Below are 18,889 nucleotides of genomic sequence, written 5' to 3'. Positions count from 1 at the left end.
TCGCCGATATCGGCCAGTGCTGCCAACCGTGTCTTAGCCTCCGTCACCCGCCGGCCCGCCGAGTCCCTGCGCTCCTCCACCCGACGGACACGGCGCTCGCGCCGACGTCGCCGACGCGCGCGTACCCGCCTGGGTGTCGGCGCCGACGATCCACGCTCTCGCGCGCCAACCCGCGGCCGAGGCAGCTCGCGCCGGACATAACCTCGCACGCGCGCGCTCGTGAGTTGGTACCGCGCGCGTATTTCAACTCCCCGTCGACCTGTCAACTTGTCACTTCGCCGTCACACATGGCCGATGCTCGCACTCTGTCGCAATGGCGCGCCCGATTGCCTAACCTAAAACGTGAGTCGATCCTCTCCTTGCAAGGCCGCGAAGATCGGAAATCAGGTCGCCGCTGATCGCCAGGCGCGATTTCATCCCGCCGTCGATCGCGACGCTCGTCCCGGCGAAGGCTGCACGCGCGTTATCGCGCTCTCGATAACCCGCGCGTATCGCGCCTCGATTCCTGCCGCAGTTCAGACTATACCGCGAGATCGCGATATATATTATATATAAGATCGTGAAACGCGGTCAGGCCCGATCTCCGATCTTTGATCTAACCTCACCTCACCTCATCTCCGATCCTCGCCGCGCCTCTCGCCGCGTGGCGTGCTCGCGATTGCGTTGCTTGTTGACGTCTCCCTCGCCGCGGCTCCTCGACGGCACCTCGCTATGCCCAGAGCGGGATACGCGGGTATCGTTGCGATCGCCGTCGCAGCGCCGTCCTGACCGACCGATACTCCACCACGAATTTCGTATTTCAGTGCGACCCGCCGATGCCTATCGCACGCAGGCGGCCAGCATCCGCAGGTGGACGTCCCTCCGGCCGACAAACAGGTAAATCCGCACTTCCGAGATGTCGCATCTTCCCCAAGCTAACACGTCACGCCTCCTTCATTACCTAATTACGCTGTAAGAAGTAATGGACGCGGAGATGACGATTAACCCGAGCTCCTCTTCCGAATCCGTTTCGTGCGCATAGTCGCTAACTTCGATACCATTAACATACCGTAAGTAAAAATATCATCTCAGCCGAGCGATAATTGATCTGTAATTTGGATGCGCTTTAGTAAAACGTTTGTGTCATTGCGTGATTCTGATTTCTGCACTTGCGTTCTGTTGACAGATTGCGTTGCGTTTCTACCATCGGAGCGGACGGCACACTTAGCAATTCTTTTTTTTTTTTTTCTCTCTCTTGTTTTTTTTTTCTTGGACAGATTCAGCTGAAGTGCGAATCTGGACACGGTTTATCTAACGTCGATTTAACGAGCGTACTAGGAAGATAACTTACGAATGGATAATATTTATTCTCGCTTGGTGCAGCTGTGCTCTCGTAAGGGAAAATTGACGGAGCGAGGAAGACGGAGAGATGAGAAAGATTGGGAGAGAGACGGAGACAGAGTATACGTTATGGTGGCAGAACGTTGGGCGTTGCTCTCCAGTACCTGTTGATTGTCATTTACATGTTATCTCCTCGCGTGATAGTCATTGTTTTACTAACTATAATCTGTGGGTCCTTCGGTTATCATTCTTATCACGAAACGTTAATGTGAGATCGCAGTGTTCGCGCCAGATTGTCCTGAGTGACATTTAATCTCTCTCTCTGTGTCTCTCTCTGTCTTTCTCTTCTCCAGTTTTCCCATTACTCTATGTTCTTTTTCCGGATCGTTTACTCGCTCACCGAATTCGTGTTATCGCTGATAAGAACGCCTGTTTTGCATATGTTAAGTGCTTTCCGATGAATCTTGTACTCGAGCGATGTATCTTCGTTTTCGACTGTAATTATGCAGATATTTTATTTGCTTATTAAAATATTTAATGTTACAAAAATGATTCGAGTTAAATGTTTAAGAAATTCAAAATTTATGACACTCGGGCATTCGGGAGTGATAAATTTAGTAAAAGAATTAATTTAGAACTCGCACTTTGTAAAAACTCGTTAAGGTTGTGTAAATACTTTCGTAATTAATTTAGAAAAATTTTTACCTTGTTTCAAATTTATAAAAATAGTCAATAGTTTTTTTTTTTTATTTATTTTGTCGTAATGGTAAAAATAGAGTGCAAGAAAAATTATTTAAATTAATTTTTTACAAAGTACTTATTTAAAACGTGAAAACAAAGTTAAAAATGTAACATTAATCGAATCTCTTACCCGCATATTTATATCTCGACGAGTACGTTGCACTTTTCGACGTTGCATTTTATACAGCCTGCAAAACCATATCAGCAATTAATTAAAAAAAAAAAACATTTTAATAGAATGCACATAAAAATAATAATTTCTTTTTTTTTTACAGTATTCAATGATGGGCAAAAGTGAAGAGAGAAACGGCACGACGGCACAGGCAGGCGAATCAACATTCCTAGCGAAGAACTCGAACGAGGCCAGCAAGATGCTGGAAGCCGCGTTGCTTCAGATGGACGATATTATTTCCGGTACAAATATGATTTATAAACTACCTAAAAACAAGTAAATAATATTTAATTAGGAAGTCAAGCACTCTGAGCTTAAATACACATATAATTGATACCGTTTTTTTTTCCAGATATGATAACACGTATGGAAATAAATATATATAATATATTACGGATTACAAATTTCGTAGACTTACTGTCTTGCTGAATCTTAATTGCGATCGCCTTTTTTTCGCAATCACTTACACTGTAAATTCTTGCAGGCGCTTGTGCCGAAAGCTCGGTCGAGAGCACCCCGGAGTGGAAGAACTCGGTGAAGGAGGCGACGAGGAACCTTGTGACTGCGATAAAGAGCGCACCCATGCCGCCTTTGCCGCCTGATAGCGTCACTCAGAACATCCTGCTAGCGTGGATGCAGCCGGTGAGTTGATGGATAGAAATCTCGAGTTCCGTCGACTCTTTATGCCGCCCGCGCCCTCGACGAGCGATGAACGGGCGTTCCTTTCTCAGAAGCTCTGCCCTTCCCGCTTTTTAAGATGCATTCCGGAAACCGGAACGTTTTGCGATCGGCACCGAGCGTCGCCGGCGCGTGAGGACGAACACGTGTGATGTTCGCTGCCTGCATCCGGAGCCGCGTTTGCATCCGGTGCACGCTGCACGTGTACCGCACGTATGTTCGAACACCGGCGTACACCGGTCACGTATGTCCGCGCGTAAATCCGGACGTCTGACTTTGTAATCGTTAGCACGGGACGTTAAACCTGCGAACAGGAATGTGAAGTTGATCGACGGCGGTCAGCCGCCGAAGCCGAGCACGACGCGAGAACGTCATTTGGTTTTAATCATCGTTCTTGCTGCGCGTTTAATCTGCAAATATAAAATTGTCAGTGATACTTCTCTCTCGTTTAAACGGCAAGTATAATATTTTATTTATAATGATCTTCAAGTATTACGTGCGATTAGATCTTTATCTTTAAATTGAGAAGTAATAAGGAGATGAAAATAATATGTTGTTATATGTTCTTGTATGTTTTATTATATTATTTGATATTGGAATTTTTTTTTATAGAGCTCGAACAGCTGGAGATGAAAAGAATCGCCGTGATCTAATAGGTAACGAGAAGAGAAGACATTAATCTATTTATAAATTGCCGTTGCACCTCCTCTCTCTCTTTCTCTCTTTCTTTCTCTTTTAGGTACCTCCCTCTTGCTTTTCTCGCAGGATTTCATGGCGTTAATTTTAGTTTCGGCGGAGACGATGCTACGACTGGTAGCACGAGAGGACACTTTACCAAGATAACGCTTGATTGTGTACAAACCTGTCGATATCCGAGTCCTAAAAGTAGTTTGCACGATGTGCGATATCCGGTGACATTGTTACATGAAGTGCATATTGTTAGAGTAACTTTCTGAAAAAAGAAGTAAGTGATAAAAATATAATTTTTATTGGATAAATAACTTGAACATTTAATACGTACACTTGTCACTGATTTGAACACGAGGCTATAACATTTTATATCGATTTTAAGTAGAAAGTGAACGTGAAATACGAGTGGAATAAAAAGTGCAGCGTAAAAAAAATTTTACCATGGAGAACATCTGGAGTGACAACATCAGTGAAGAACGTAAGGACCTAACTCCTATACTGGAAGAAGAGGATAAGAGCCAAGCGAAAGGTTTCTCTTTTTTTTATCTAATCAATAATGCAGAATATTGGTTTGTTAGTACACGCAATTAAATTAGATTTAATCTTTCAGTGATTATATCATCGAATTAAAAGTACATCTCGGATAAGTTATACTTTTTATATTTTAATCGACTTTGAAATGTACTCGAGAAGCAGCTTGAAAGTCGTATAAAGCCTGAAAATTATGGTTTTTGCGAAAGCAGAGCCATGACACTCGAACGGTTTCAATTAAACGGCACGATATAAAGTTGGCAGACGTCCGACAGACGAGCTCGCGATACTCGTCGCATCTCGGTACTAAAATCGTGCGGCTGGCCAGCTCGCTCTGGCTGGCCAGTGCATTGAAGGTATGCTTTTGATGAACCCCGAATAAACGGTGCTCTCGAAATAGATTGCCTTAGCCGCGGAGCATACCGACCGCAGTTGACCGTCGAGAAGGCACATACGTTCATTGACTCATACTCCGGGTACGAGTATAGTAAGCGCGAGATCGATTATTATTGCAATCTCCGTTGAAGCAAACACCCGTCGAGGCAGCCGCGCGGAAAATAAATTAACATGCGCGTTGTGATCTTTGAAATTTCACCGCGCTATCAGCGACGGTAGGAACCTCTTGAGCATCTTGTGGATTAAAAAAAGCTTACGTATCTAAATTCAGGTTCGCAGTCGGACTCGTCGGACGCGGCATCGACTATAAAACGTTGGAATAGCCGATGGACGCCTTCAGAGGGCTACGACTCGTCGGGAACGTCGACGAACTCCGACGCGGGTGACGAGTACGCCGAGGATTATCCGCGGGACATTAGGATCGACCTGTCGAAATCGGCGATCATGCCAGATAATCAGACACCCTATCGGTCGCAGGAATGTTTGTGCCAGGTAGATTTAAGATATAGATATCAAGCACATGAATACATACACAAAGTGCTACATTACGATTAGTAAAATGTGATTATATAAAAATAAATGTTAAGTAGTTTTCTCTGTGAGGTATTGATAATGTTATTACAGGCTTGCTTGCTCGGGTACGCTAAGATGATAGCGCTTCAAGGGAGTATGCCTAATATTTGTGCGGTGTCCAACGGTATGGCTAACATCTGCTCGGCTGGCTCAACTGCTCATTTAGGAAGTTTCCCGTCACTTTGCACGATGCCGTGCTCAAGGTTACTGTTTGCACCGCATGCAATTTTTTTTACATCGTCACTCAATAAACATGCATATTTTTAACTAACTCTAGGAAGTTATTAATTCTTACAAACCGACAGTGTTTCTAGCGAGCTCGCACATCACGCCGTTAAAGAACATGCGAGAGGTATCATACATTATCCGCATGTTTGCAATCTGCAACAAGATCCAATATTTGCGAAGGAGCGGGAAACACATGCGAATAGTAAAACGAATAGTACAACATCTTTGCCGGTAAGCTCAACGGGGAGATCGGCAGGTTCTTTGGACAGAAGGCGGCGCAGATTTCGCAGTAGAGTGGATCGCGACCAAAGAACTATGTCTCATAGTGATTTGATCTACCACGAGAAAGATAGGCCTCACCATTACTGCTCACTGCAACAATTTCACTGCGGAAGCAATATGTGCTTAAATAATTATCATAGCAAGACCGAGGTATATTGTATGAAAAAATCAATAATAAAATTACAAATTGAACGATATTATAAGTGTGAATTCTTCCTTGATCCTTTTACTTTTGTAATAAAATATTTAATTTAATTTTATTTTATTTTATTTATTTATTAATTTTTTTCAGAACAGTAAAATTTTTTTATGATTAAGATGTTAATGACCGTTTTATTGTTTTACTTTTTTAGGAACGATTAAGGAAATTAGAAAGTGAACGTGGGGCATTGCACATGGAAGTGTCAGTTTTATCTGAACAAGTCGACGCGCAATCGAATAAAATTCAAGAACTCGAGAGTCTGCTTCAGGAAAAGAAAGATACTCTGAGACAAATGGAAGAAGTGTTACAAAAGGTAATTTATCTTGTAATCTTGTGTAATTACTTTATAGTTTTATGTGTTTTTTTTTTTATAGGAAGTTCTATCAAGAAGCGCTTTAGAGACTCAAAAATTGGAACTTCTTACCTCTTTGTCTGAAATGAAACTCAGACAAGCTAGTTTGGAGCACGAAAATTTATCGCTGCGTAATACAAGCCCTTTATCGAATGTTAGTATATATTTTTTAATATTATAATATAAAATTTTATATTATTATACATATATTATAGAATAATATAAAAAAAGAATTTATTAATTAATTGAGCTTTGTTATTTATTTCAGGGAGAACGATTCAGCAGACACACGGGTCAATATAGTAGTCTTCCTAGGCCGCCGACGTCCAAGAAAGGCGTTGTATTTGGTAAGGTTCCAAATTTAGTCTCGGGAGCGCATACAACCGTACCTTTGGCTGTTAGGGGAGTCTCTGCGAGATGTCTGTCCGCTCCTATTCTAGGTTCCGATCGATTTTTATTTAAGCATGCGGGGTGCCACATTTAAAAGTTTTTAATAACGAACAAATATCAATTTTCAATCGATTTAAGTAACAGCATGTTGTTGCGATTAATTAAAGAAATAATAATTTGCTTATAAATTATTACTCGCTGATGCGCATGCATTTGGGCGTATTATTATTTAATACATTATTTAAGCCTTTATAATACGAATTAATTTTTATAAATATGCTTTTATTAAAAAGACCTTTTTTTTTATTTTAACGTTAGATTTTATTCTGTGAAATTTTAAAGCCAAAGATTATTAAATTAATCATCTACTGATTCAATCGTATGTTGCTAATAAATACTTATAAAATAATAACATAAATAAGATTGCTGCAGTAAGTCGTGCCAATTTAATTTCACATCTGTATCGCGAAGACTCAATTTAGATATCGTTATTCAACGCACACGTATAAAGTTACGTGCAGTTATAAAATAAATAAAATTGTTCTAGCGGAAGAAACGAAAATCGTAATCAGTGAAGCAAACGCGCAAATGGAATTGCCACCGAAACCACTTACCGAACTTGGTATGGAAGAAATAGCTGACTGGCTGGCTCGCCTTGGTCTGGAATGCTACGCTGGTGAGTTGAGACGATGGGGTGCCACCGGATCAAAGCTACTTGACGCCACGCAGGTTCAACTGGAAAAAGAGTTAGATATAAAGAATACCCTGCACAGGAAAAAGTTGCTTTATGCCATTGAATCAGAGCGAAACAACGGCGCTGGACTATTTGGTTCTCATAAGGTTGCGATCGATGTTATTATAATTTTTTCGTGTTACGTCTGAAAAAAATACGAGAGTAAAGGTCCGCTTTGATCTCGCAGATGGATAATGTGGCTGTCTTACGATGGTTAGACGATATTGGACTGCCACAACATAAAGAAGCCTTTCACAACGCCAAAATTGATGGTAGAGTTTTACACAGATTGACTACAGAGGATCTTTTAAATCTCGGAGTGGCTGCACAGTTACATGCTGCCAGTTTGAGACGTGGAATTCAGGTATCTCACAATGTAGAATTATGTTAAAAGCTACATATAATTAAATATTATATCACAAGTATATAATTAATTTTTAATCAGCATTTAGGACAATGTTAATGATAAATACTTATATTGTAGGTTTTACGTGACTTGAACTTTGAATTTGACAATTTGGAAAGAAGATCGGTAAATGGGAACGGTGCCGACGGTACAAATGTAACCCTGTGGACGAACCACCGTGTAATGGAGTGGCTACGTGTTGTAGATCTCGCAGAGTACGCACCAAATATGCGCGGTTCCGGTGTTCATGGCGGTTTGATGGTTCACGAAGGTCGATTTACTTCCGAGCTACTCGCCACATTACTCAGCATTCCACCAGCGAAAACTTTACTTCGTAGACACCTGACGACACACTTTAATCAGATCCTCGGCAGAGAGGTTGTTCAACAAAAGCGAGAGATGGAAAGTACACTCGGATTTGTTCCCCTAACGCTTACCGCTAGATTAAAGGTGAGTTTTTATTCATCATTAACATTTAAAATACGTTCTTACGGTCTTGCAATTTATTATTTCTTATACTAAATTATTTTAATGTAATTATTTTTTTAATAATGAATTATTAAATTTTAATCAAGGTACCAAAGAAATCTCAATTTACGCTGAAACGTAAGAAGAGTAAAAACGAGATGGATTTCGGTAATTTGGTTTGCCCATTGGAGGCATCGCCCCCAGGTACCCCATCATCGCCCTCGTCAACACCGGGCAGCCCTAACTTGAACTCACCTGCATTCTAATCTTAATTAAAGCTTCATTCAAGTAATCATCTAAACTAACTTGTAAGTCTAACTCGACTAATAATATTAAACGTCGTTACGATCATAAAAAAAAATTATAAGTTACGTAAATCATACTTTAATTTTTTTTTTTTAAATCATACTACTAAATATTATCATATAATTTGACATGCATTTCAATTAAGGGGAACATAAAAATTATTAAAAGCAAAATCTATATAAAATATATTATCGAATTTTTAAAATTAAAATTGTATCCGCTTACATTCTAACTTACAGCGATACGTTGCTTATTACTATCAATCTTTATTAATTTCTTCATAGTAATTAATTTTTTTTTTCTTTTCATCAAAATATTTTTACAAAGGCATCAAATTCCTATACAGAGCTATAATTAACTAATCTTAAATGTCGTGTACTATTTGCATTTCGGTTTTATGTAATTAAATGATATATATTTTTTAGATTTGGAGGATACTGGGCAAAGAAGAGTTATAGGTTGCATATAAAATGAATGAATTACAAAAGATATATTTTAATTATAAAGTAATGGATATACATATATCCAAAGAACCTGAGACAACATACAAAGAAACACCAGAATTACCGGGGACCAGTTTTCTATAACGTAGAATACGCAACTACATCGAACTCTGCATTTTTCTAGAAAGTTACGTAAACGAAAACTAACTCCTGATTACCGCCAAAGTTTTATCAATGTCATTACCGAAAAGATCAAGTAAAAAATTAACAGTTTTACGAAAGATAAATATTTTTACAAATTATTAAATTATATATAAGTAAGTATAGGTAAATTGGAAATAAACATTAAATTTATACCTATTCTATACATCTATTTTTATGCATTTCTTTTTTCTTTTTACGCCAGTGTGCAACCCAACTCTATTCTGACTTCAACTCCGACCTAATTTTAATCCAATCCATTACCTATTATTAAATATAAGGTGTCGTATAAAAAAATCGTAAATTACAAATTTTTAATGTAAAGAAATCTATTTTTTAAATACCACTTTTTTGTAACTCCAATTGCAAACTACGAAAAAGAAAATCATGCGACTTACCAATCTGCGTGAGCTTCAGCGGAGTTGTAGAACTGCCGGTGACTATAACATAAAAAGAAACATATTAATATAGACACGTTGCTATTAAAATTAATGTAAAGGTAAAGCTTAATTTTTTTCAAGATTTTCTAAATGAGAATAAAATTTATATTTACTTATAAGCTGCTCCGCCGATGCATGATGCCCTTCCCGGGCCTGCTCTTCCTCTCAGTTGCAACGTCGTGACGAGTCGTCCTTCCGCGCACAAGTCACTCGCGAACACCCCGACCGTGATTTTACTCGCGAAAATTAATTAACACTATCGCGCGTTTTTTTTCGGCACTCGCGTTTAGAAAAAAACCGTCTGAATACTGTACGGAACTCGCGGAACGGCCGACGAACCGGCTGTGGTTCGTACAATTAATAATATCGACGGTGACGACACTTTCGTTGACAGCAGTGGACTCAGCTGCGTCGATCTGTAACAAAAAGATATATATAATTTAATATACGGCAACAATAAAATCGATTAATTAGCTGATAATAAGGAAATTGAATAAATCTTTTTTATTGACCATTCGAAATATTTCTAACAACTTGTGATTGGCGGAATTTTTCTGTACAACGCGCGCATGTGTAGTACACATTTCGATTAATTTAGATTGGCAGACCTGAAGCATCTCTTTTCCTTCGTTGCTTCACTAAGATGGTGAGTGTTTCTGTTTTGCGGCGTTCTTAAAGATAATCCAACAATTTCGAAAGCATCGTCGCTCCGTTCATCATTTATTAGCGATAAGTGTATAATTGAAATAATCGTGAATAATTTTGTACATTCATTATATTCGCGAAAAGAATTTTTCAATATATTAACGCCATACCGGATAACGTTAACCTCCAAAATTCTTATTTCGTTCTAAATAATCTGACGATTTTCGAACGAATTGATAAATTTACAATTTATTGCGAATGATCTACTGTTAATAATTATCTATAATTTATTACTTTCTATTTGCTTAGTCTACACACAAGAAGAAGACGAGGAAGCTACGTGGACACGTGAGCCATGGCCATGGTCGCGTTGGTATGTGTCTAATAAATTTAGCCATATGAATTAAATAAAAACTGATAAATATTGCACGATATGAATAAACGAATATGTTTCTTTCTCCTTAAAATATTGTTCTTAAAAAAAGTATTTAATTTTTTGTTAACGTAGAATATTTTTCGTAAAATTATTTTATCTGTTTATCTTTTATTTATTTATGCACGGTGTAAAGTATAAATTTCGGAAATTTTATTTTTACGATTATTACGATTTATAGTACCTTCGTTTTTTTTTTTAATTTTATTTTTATCTTTTAGGGAAACATAGAAAACATCCAGGTGGTCGCGGTAATGCTGGTGGTATGCATCACCATCGAATTAATTTCGACAAGTACCATCCTGGTTACTTCGGAAAGGTAATAATCTGCCTTTGTGCTGTTGTATTGTAAAAAGGGCTACATATTTTAATGAGATTTTAGTCTTTACCGACGAATTAAATTGTGTTGACTGTATCTGTATAACCTAAATGATTTTTAAGAGATGTGTTACCGATAATTTTTCTTTTTTTCTCTTAATAAATATATTTTGCATTTTGCAGCTTGGGATGAGAAATTATCACCTCAGACGAAATACTAAATGGTGCCCAACTATAAATCTAGACAAATTGTGGACACTGGTTTCGGAACAAACGCGATTAAAGTACGAAAATGTGGAAGGCAAAGCGCCCGTAATTGATCTCGTAAAAGCGGTAAGCTATAAACCTTTTTTTTTTTTTTATTTTGTGTAGATTTTTAAATATTAATATTTTCAATATGATGAATTGCAACGGGCGGACTGAAAAGTGCTGTACAACACTTATATTCCTGTTGATTCGTTGTTTCTGATTTCTATAAAATATAAAAAATTATTAAGTTATAAAATTATATATAACTTGTGTGATAATTTAATCTTGTTAAAAATTAAAATTATATTTTTGTAAATGAAACGTCTACTGATCGATATTAATTGTTTTTAGGGATATTACAAACTTTTGGGAAAAGGCCGCCTGCCAAAGCAGCCTGTTATCGTTAAGGCTAAATTCTTCAGTAAACGGGCGGAGGACAAGATCAAGGCAGTCGGCGGTGCTTGTGTTTTATGCGCATAATCGTCGAGTATGTTTTTTTCTTAAAACATCGACATTTCTTTATCGTCATTGCAACATAGTACCGGATCGTCTGTAAACTGTACAATATTTTAATGAAATGCAACTTTGTACATTTATTTAAATCGTTGTGTTCCGATAAATAATTTTATAAAATGTTTCGATTTTATTTTCAGATCTCCATAAACTAAAAAAAAAGTATCCAACCTTTATTAAAGCTTGTGAAATAAAAGATCGCAAGTAATTTGTGGCGGGTGTATTTCGATGATATGCTAAATAAACACATTTTTAGCAAATTTCTCTTATTTTTCATATGTCTCTATCACAAATAATTTTTATAAATAAATTATAGTCTTACGATCGATTATAGCGAATATAAAACTGTATTATTTAATAAGAAAAAATTAATATTTATTAAAATTTGTCAGATTCTTTATGCTATATGAGGTGGTGGAGGAGGTATTTGCATTCCAGTTGCCAAGAGAGCCGGTGGCGGTGGTACTGGATTGAATATCGGCGGTCTAGGCGGAGGCGGCGGAACCGGCACCATCGGACCTAATCCTGGTCTTATTAAAGGAACAGGCGGCGGCGGTACTTTGCCCACGGATGGTTTCTCATTCTTAAACGCAAACTGCAAGAAAAACTGCTTCGTGTCTTTGTTCCAGTGGGTCCAAAATTTCCCTTCCGCCTTTTCGACTTCCCTGCTGGGGACCTACAAATCGTAACGTCAATAGTACGCATAAAAATTTTTTATTTATTTCAATATTATTATTTTAAAGTATCAATGGAACAAAATATTCTAGAAATACTTGGGAAATTAATGTTAAAATAAATTAAGTATTTTTTTTACTTTGAAAGCAATAGTTTCGTACGGCTCGGCTGCAAACAATAGATACTGCCATTTGCGATCTGGTGGCTCAACCCTTTGTTCGTAGGCAGACATGAACCTGTGCCGCGGTATCACGTTGTCCGCTACCTCTGGATAATCTACTTGGAACAACAGACTCTGCTGACCAGATTCCGGATCACGTTGCTTGGTGACTCGATAACCAGGCCGACCGATCTTGACGAACTTCTTCGGCTCGACGCGTGGCTTCTCGGGCGCGAGGGTTTGCGGTGCCTCCTTGGCCTCTTTCGCGGCTCTCCTGGCCAAGTTGGCCTGATGCTTCTTACCCTGAGTGTGCGCCAGATAACTGCCTTCGTTGTTGTGCAAAGTAAGGCACAGTTTACACTCGTACGAGCCCAGGTGATTTTTCATAAAATATGGATCCTTGTTCAGGTCGATGGTCTCCAGGGCGAGCTGACGGAGCCGCTCCCGGCGATCGCGGTTGCTCTCCGACCAGGAGGCAACGCCTCCGCCGCCGGTTTTGCCACCCGGGCGATTTTGGAAGTCCATCGTTGCTTTTTAAGACTGGCTCGCGTCGTCGGGAGAACGATAAATCCTCCTTGCAAACGCAAACCCCGTTAACGGTGTATATTAAATGTAATTTTTTTATCACAACTTACAACCTCGGCTCATGCTATCGCTAGGAGACGCCAGTTTAAAGGTTATCTTTTTCCCCCTCTGTTCTTAAAAGGGGAGAGTTAACCTCCGAAGTAGTGAAGCCAGTTCAGCTGAAAAAAACGAACCTGTGATCAAGTTAGGTTACGGACATCTCTTTTTAATAACGTTCGGAACGCGACTGTAGTATTGTTTTCATCTTCGGAGCTTCTAACTGGGTAACGCACTCACTGGCGTAAAGAAGCACTTGTTGACTGTAAATAATAGAAGTGAATAGAAACATTAAATGCTTGAATAAATTTGCGCGTGCAAATCGACCGTGTCATGGATCCGGAATTCGGACGGTCGCTAAAAATCAGTTTTCCCTGAAGAGATCGGAGTCTCGAGAGTTCTATTGGGAGAACTACTTCTATTTGCTTTGTTGATCATCCACGAGAGTCGCGATGGCTGCGAAAGGTATTCATAGCCTGAGATTTAATCAGGATCAAGGTAAATCTCGCCATGCAACCAGCAAAAGCTTGGAAATCCGCAGAATACGATTTTTTTTTTTTTTTACTGGGATCTATCATTTTTTTCTAGGATGTTTTACGTGCTGCATGGAGTCCGGGCTGAGGATTTATAACGTCGATCCGCTGGTCGAGAAAGCGCATTTCGATAATGATTTAATGGGAAGCATCTCCATGGCCGAGATGCTTTGGAGAACAAATGTAATTGCCGTCGTAGGCGGCGGCAATCGAGCGAAATTTGCAGATAACACTGTTCTCATTTATGACGATTTATCGAAAAAGTTCGTCATGGAAGTCACATTTACCAGTCTCATAAAAGCAGTCAGATTGCGAAGGGACAAGTACGAAAGTTCACGTTTTTTTTTTTTTTTTTTTTTTTTTTCCTCATATACGGAGTGTTTGCTTAAAAAAAATATTTCTGTTCTAGAATGATTGTAGCACTACAGCGAGAAATACATGTCTTTTCATTTCCTACACCGGTTCGAAGACTGTTAACGCTAGAGACGAGAGACAATCCAACGGGCTTGGTGGAAATAGCGACGTTCGCAACGGCGCAGAGACAATTGCTGGCGTTTCCCGGTCATAAACTTGGCAGTGTGCAATTAGTAGATCTTGGTGCTACCGAAGCCGGTAGTTCTAGTGCCCCTATTACTCTTTCGGCTCATCAGGTATCTTTATCTTTTGCTACTCGGACATTTTTGTCTTACGAAAATTATTTCGTAATAATAATAAATAATAAAAATTTACTGCTTAATTTTTTTTTTTTTTTTTAATGTAATTTATCACATTTTTATGTATGTTGTAATGATAATAGGGTGCACTGGCGTGTTTGGCGGTTAATGGAAATGGAACTATGATTGCAACTGCGTCTGTTCAGGGAACTTTAATTAGAGTATGGGATTCCGTACGTAGAAATTTACTGGTCGAACTAAGGCGTGGGGCCGATCCAGCCACACTCTACTGGTCAGTGTAAATTAATTAATATCATACGATTAGCAATATTGTTAACGCTATTAACTTCGAAATTTATAAATTATCTTTATATTTTCTTGCAGCATAACGTTTAGTAGAGACTCGGAATTTTTGTGCGTCTCGAGCGATAAAGGAACAGTGCACATATTCGCTCTAAAAAATACCAGTTTGAATCGACGATCTACGTACGTAAATTATGTTGGTCTTTACATACACAAATAATTAATTTTAATATGTAATACATACGATTTTTTTTTTTTTTTTTTTTTTAGATTTTCGAACATGGGTTTTCTGGGCAATTATGTCGAAAGTCAATGGGCATTGGCCACCTTCACAGTACCTCCAGAATGTGCTTGCGTTTGCGCGTTCGGCACACACAATTCTGTGATAGGTAGCGTATTTATTCTTCGCACAAAAATATATCGCTGATATACATTGCTTCTTCTATTAATTTTTAATTACAATTTCAGCTGTATGTATGGATGGAACGTTTCACAAATATGTTTTTACTGCGGAAGGCAACTGCAATCGGCAAGCATTCGACGTATTTCTCGACGTATGTGACGACGATGATTTTTAACACAAGGCTTATTACGTATGCGTATGCGTGTGTACAGTCGCGAGGCTATGTACTTGTAATGAAATTTCTAGTCTGTACGAGCGAAATTTCTTTTGTGATAATTGTACAGGTAATCAAGTCGTTGATTACGTGGAAAGTGCATAAGTCATGGGAAAAAGTCGATAATCCCGTGGAGATCCCGAAGTACAATCTTTTTCTGACCTATATACTTTCCATAATTATACAGTTTTAATAAATATTAACAGACATTTATTTTGTACAACAATCCATTTAATTTTGTATTTTTAATTACCTATCTCTTGCAGAATCTCGGAGAACATGGAAGGAACTTATCAAACAATATAACATACTATTAACATATACATAAACTGTATAGGAATTTAAACAAATCTAAAAAAAAAAAAAGAAATTATGTAGATCTATCCGAGAAGGCATGTTCTCTTATTCTTTCTGAAAAAAAAAAGAAAAATTATTAATTAAAATAATTATTTGTACAAAATTTAATTCTTAATATTTTGCAGACAAATACTATATGGTTCAGGATTCAACATAGGACGTATCATAGAGACATAACAGCATGTGCCTATAAGTCCAACAAAACTTCCAACGAATACGCCGTATCTCCATCCTTTCAATCGCATAATTTACGGACCTACAATGAGATAAAAATTATTGATACAGTTGTTGACTTTAAACAAATGAAAGCTTATCTTTCAAGCATTCAAACAAATTTCACTTGTTATAACGTTACGTTCTAACATATTAAGATTTAAATTATAACGTCACTAAAACATCGCGTTGATCTTTACCTCAAAGATTCAATTTTTACGTCAGAGTCACCATTAAATAATTGATCTTTTTTTTTAGTTTATATTTGCTGCGTTATCATTACTGCTCGAGTGTCTTATACCTCGCTTGTTTTTTTTTAAAGGTTATGTCGCAACGTGACTGCTCGATTTATTCAATAGATGGCAAACATCCGCAGCTTCCTATTTCTCGACAGCGCCGTTGTATACTCCATTCTGTATATAAGTTCCATTAAGCGGGACGTCTATCGTACTGCTTCGGCAGTACATATACTAAAATTGGAACGATACAGAGAAGATTAGCATGGCCCCTGCGCAAGGATGACACGCAAAATCGTGAAGCGTTCCACATTTTTTTGCTACCCGTACATTCATTATTTATCAATTAATAAAATCACGGAATTATTTTTTTAATAACGCAAATGTTCAAAAATTAAAAAAAAAATTTTTAAGCCGCAATATAATTTTCTCTTTAAAGAGTTCGAATAAATTTCAATAAAATATTCAACTAAAATTGTATATATTTAAAGAGATTTTTATCATGCATTTTTAAAGTTTTTTTTTTTTATTTTTAAGTATTTAAATTGTAATTTCCTTTCGATAATCGCGGGGGGGGAGTGCTTTTAAGGTAATTACGAACGAACGCGCTTTTTATTGTACGAACGCAACGTGTCGAGTGTCGCCCGTGGTGTTGACGTCGAAGTTTCGTTCCCTTTACGTTCGCAGAATGATCGCGATAATCACGATAAATGTGTAGGCGTATATCGCGGATCGAGTGACGAGCGCGTTCGGCGAATTGTCAGTTACGGAGGATCGCGGGCGCGGTGTGATTTAACGATAAATGGTATCCTTTCGAGCCCCCGATGCGGGTGCCGCGGTAGGTTAACCTATCGCGAGGGAGACAAATGAATCGATTCTGGTAGTGCGAACGGCAGGCTGGTATCATGTCGAAAAAATTGTTGTCGAACTTCGCCCTGGCCGGCACCATCAGGCTGCTGATAATGAACTCTGAGTATCAGAAGATCATAGGCAACCGCGTCGAGGTGTCGACCGCCTTGAATTCCTGGAAAAGAGGTTAGTCAACCGGCCGGGTCATCAGCCCGTTCACCAGCCGCCGAAGAAGCAGTTTCTGTTTCGCGGTGACATGCACGGCGCATCGCTTTCATTTCAAACGTTAAATTAATATTTAATTAAACGGAAGTATAATAAATGAAATAAATTAATCCTGCTATTTTAATACTTTCCTGATTTTTCAGTGACCGAAGGAGTCTACTTGCACAAGTTTGGTATAGATCCATATGAAGGAGATCTGTTCCACGAGACTCCGATCGGTTTGTACATGTTCCACTTGATGCAGGAATATTTACCGCAATGGGCGTTATTTCTGCTGTTCGTGGTCGTTGATCTAACAACCGCCCTATGCCTGGCTTTCGCGGCGAAACATTACGCGATCGAGTTGGTCAGTGTGGTATTATAATTTAAGCTACCACATTTCGTGGCGAAAGTGAGCAATGATTATATTTAATTTACAGGCAACGAAGAGGAAAGAAAAGAAGGACGAGGATAAGGAGTCCAGCAAAGACGTTCCCGGTACATCTGCTTTATATGTTTCCGCGGCGTATCTGTTCAATCCGTACATAATATTAAATTGCGTTGGCCTGACGACCACGGTTTTTACGAATTTACTTTACTCAATCGCGTTGGCATCGATGACGAAGCGCTCCGTGCTCTGGAGCTGTACGTCGGTAGCGTTATTAACGTTGCAAGGACTCTATCCCGTGTCGCTCATGGTACCGGCAACTATTTACATTGCCAGTGCAGGAAGAAACAAAAAAATCAGTATCGTCACGATGGTGGTTGCGTTCACGAGTATCCTGACTGCCCTGTTTGCCATTTCTTACTGCATCATGGGAAGCTGGTCATTTTTGGGAAGCACGATCGGTTTCATTCTAACTGTTCCCGACTTACGTCCTAATATCGGGCTGTACTGGTACTTCTTCACAGAAATGTTCGAGCATTTCAGATGGCTCTTCATCGCGTCCTTTCAAATAAACGTTAGTTTACTGTACATAGTCCCTTTAGCACTGCGATTACGGCGCGACCCGATGCTACTGGCGTTCTCTTACCTTGCGATAGCTGCCATATTCAAATCTTATCCGTGCATAGGAGACGTCGGCTTTTATATATCTTTACTGCCGCTGTGGAAGCATTTATTCCAACGTAAGTCGAGATTTCGATACTTTCATTATACAATTTAGTTTATAAGTACGTTGTTTCAATGCCTTACCTATATTTTTTTTTCTTTTTCAGATATGCAACAAGGATTTATCGTGGGATGTTTTGTACTGTTTTGCACGGTCTTCGCTCCGACTGTGTGGCATCAGTGGATCTACTCCAGATCAGCGAACGCGAATTTTTACTTTGGAGTGACACTGGCGTTTGCTATAGCACAAATCTTCCTTCTCACAGATATCTTGTTTGCCAGCGTGAAACACGAGTTTGCAGTTCAGCATGGTATCAATAGAAAAGTTGATGGAAATGAAACTAAGCTGTTGCTTGAATAAAATAGGCTTTTTTTAGATCGAAATGTATAATACCCTGCCGACGAGCCGATAACAAGTGATACATGTTTTTGAATCATTTGCCATAAATAAAAGAAATAGTTTTTTACAAGTGTCTATTTATATTTAAGTAATCCCAACGATGTCATTTATTTAAAATAGTTAAATATATATGTTATACTTTTGCGACACATAATTCACAGCACAAATTTGCAACACAGCCCTAATATCTATATGAAAATAACTAAATTATTAACTTGTTTGCATTAAAAAAAAAAGTTAAGAGGTT

The 18,889-nt window shown here is 38.7% G+C and overlaps 5 protein-coding genes, 1 long non-coding RNA gene and 1 other non-coding gene across 17 annotated transcripts; 5 read left to right on the top strand and 2 right to left on the bottom strand.

Annotated features, from left to right (window-relative positions):
* The first annotated feature begins 190 nt into the window (after window positions 1-190).
* On the top strand, window positions 191-9,278 carry Liprin-beta (liprin-beta). 9 transcript variants are annotated; one of them, XM_070670688.1, is made up of 13 exons: window positions 2,967-3,567; window positions 3,651-4,130; window positions 4,800-5,020; window positions 5,153-5,304; window positions 5,407-5,761; window positions 5,965-6,126; window positions 6,188-6,319; window positions 6,434-6,605; window positions 7,103-7,395; window positions 7,476-7,652; window positions 7,773-8,144; window positions 8,270-8,470; window positions 8,894-9,278. In XM_070670688.1, the coding sequence occupies exons 2-12, from the start codon at window positions 4,043-4,045 to the stop codon at window positions 8,426-8,428; spliced, it is 2,283 nt and encodes a 760-aa protein (XP_070526789.1). In that variant the 5' UTR covers window positions 2,967-3,567; window positions 3,651-4,042; the 3' UTR covers window positions 8,429-8,470; window positions 8,894-9,278. The 9 variants fall into 9 exon arrangements, with proteins under 9 accessions (XP_070526795.1, XP_070526797.1, XP_070526796.1 ...); XM_070670690.1 differs by having other exon boundaries at window positions 2,967-3,875; window positions 3,987-4,130; XM_070670689.1 differs by having other exon boundaries at window positions 2,967-3,875; window positions 3,984-4,130.
* Window positions 9,279-10,140: 862 nt separating this feature from the next.
* Window positions 10,141-11,970, top strand: Rpl27a (ribosomal protein L27A). 2 transcript variants are annotated; one of them, XR_011547015.1, is made up of 6 exons: window positions 10,141-10,198; window positions 10,507-10,570; window positions 10,852-10,949; window positions 11,132-11,281; window positions 11,549-11,756; window positions 11,851-11,970. XR_011547015.1 is itself a non-coding variant. In XM_070670409.1 (6 exons), the coding sequence occupies exons 1-5, from the start codon at window positions 10,196-10,198 to the stop codon at window positions 11,675-11,677; spliced, it is 444 nt and encodes a 147-aa protein (XP_070526510.1). In that variant the 5' UTR covers window positions 10,141-10,195; the 3' UTR covers window positions 11,678-11,684; window positions 11,851-11,970. The 2 variants fall into 2 exon arrangements, 1 of the variants encoding a protein (XP_070526510.1); XM_070670409.1 differs by having other exon boundaries at window positions 11,549-11,684.
* Sf3a2 (splicing factor 3A subunit 2) lies at window positions 11,960-13,254 on the bottom strand. Its single transcript, XM_070670408.1, has 2 exons — window positions 12,525-13,254; window positions 11,960-12,386 (listed from the first exon to the last, which is right to left on the bottom strand). Exons 1-2 carry the CDS (start codon window positions 13,068-13,070, stop codon window positions 12,108-12,110), a joined length of 825 nt encoding a protein of 274 aa, XP_070526509.1. The 5' UTR covers window positions 13,071-13,254; the 3' UTR covers window positions 11,960-12,107.
* Window positions 13,255-13,335: 81 nt separating this feature from the next.
* Window positions 13,336-15,642, top strand: LOC139110573 (WD repeat domain phosphoinositide-interacting protein 4). 2 transcript variants are annotated; one of them, XM_070670406.1, is made up of 8 exons: window positions 13,336-13,664; window positions 13,755-14,022; window positions 14,109-14,349; window positions 14,496-14,644; window positions 14,737-14,838; window positions 14,926-15,044; window positions 15,124-15,209; window positions 15,539-15,642. In XM_070670406.1, exons 1-8 carry the CDS (start codon window positions 13,619-13,621, stop codon window positions 15,587-15,589), a joined length of 1,062 nt encoding a protein of 353 aa, XP_070526507.1. In that variant the 5' UTR covers window positions 13,336-13,618; the 3' UTR covers window positions 15,590-15,642. The 2 variants fall into 2 exon arrangements, with proteins under 2 accessions (XP_070526507.1, XP_070526508.1); XM_070670407.1 differs by lacking the exon at window positions 15,539-15,642 and having other exon boundaries at window positions 13,342-13,664; window positions 15,124-15,498.
* LOC139110576 (uncharacterized) lies at window positions 14,971-15,885 on the bottom strand. Its single transcript, XR_011547016.1, has 2 exons — window positions 15,763-15,885; window positions 14,971-15,683 (listed from the first exon to the last, which is right to left on the bottom strand). It is a non-coding gene; the product is annotated as an uncharacterized lncRNA (long non-coding RNA).
* Window positions 15,886-16,289: 404 nt separating this feature from the next.
* On the top strand, window positions 16,290-16,395 carry LOC139110861 (U6 spliceosomal RNA). Its single transcript, XR_011547099.1, has one exon. It is a non-coding gene; the product is annotated as a U6 spliceosomal RNA (small nuclear RNA).
* A 297-nt stretch (window positions 16,396-16,692) lies between these two features.
* On the top strand, window positions 16,693-18,712 carry Pig-u (phosphatidylinositol glycan anchor biosynthesis class U). Its single transcript, XM_070670624.1, has 4 exons — window positions 16,693-17,113; window positions 17,296-17,498; window positions 17,572-18,259; window positions 18,350-18,712. The coding sequence occupies exons 1-4, from the start codon at window positions 16,984-16,986 to the stop codon at window positions 18,601-18,603; spliced, it is 1,275 nt and encodes a 424-aa protein (XP_070526725.1). The 5' UTR covers window positions 16,693-16,983; the 3' UTR covers window positions 18,604-18,712.
* The last annotated feature ends 177 nt before the right edge of the window (window positions 18,713-18,889 follow it).

Source organism: Cardiocondyla obscurior, linkage group LG21 (genome assembly GCF_019399895.1).
Source record: "Cardiocondyla obscurior isolate alpha-2009 linkage group LG21, Cobs3.1, whole genome shotgun sequence".
Lineage (NCBI taxonomy): Eukaryota > Metazoa > Arthropoda > Insecta > Hymenoptera > Formicidae > Cardiocondyla > Cardiocondyla obscurior.
The sequence above is the reverse complement of the archived record's forward strand: the minus strand, read 5'-3'. Positions and strand labels throughout refer to the sequence as shown.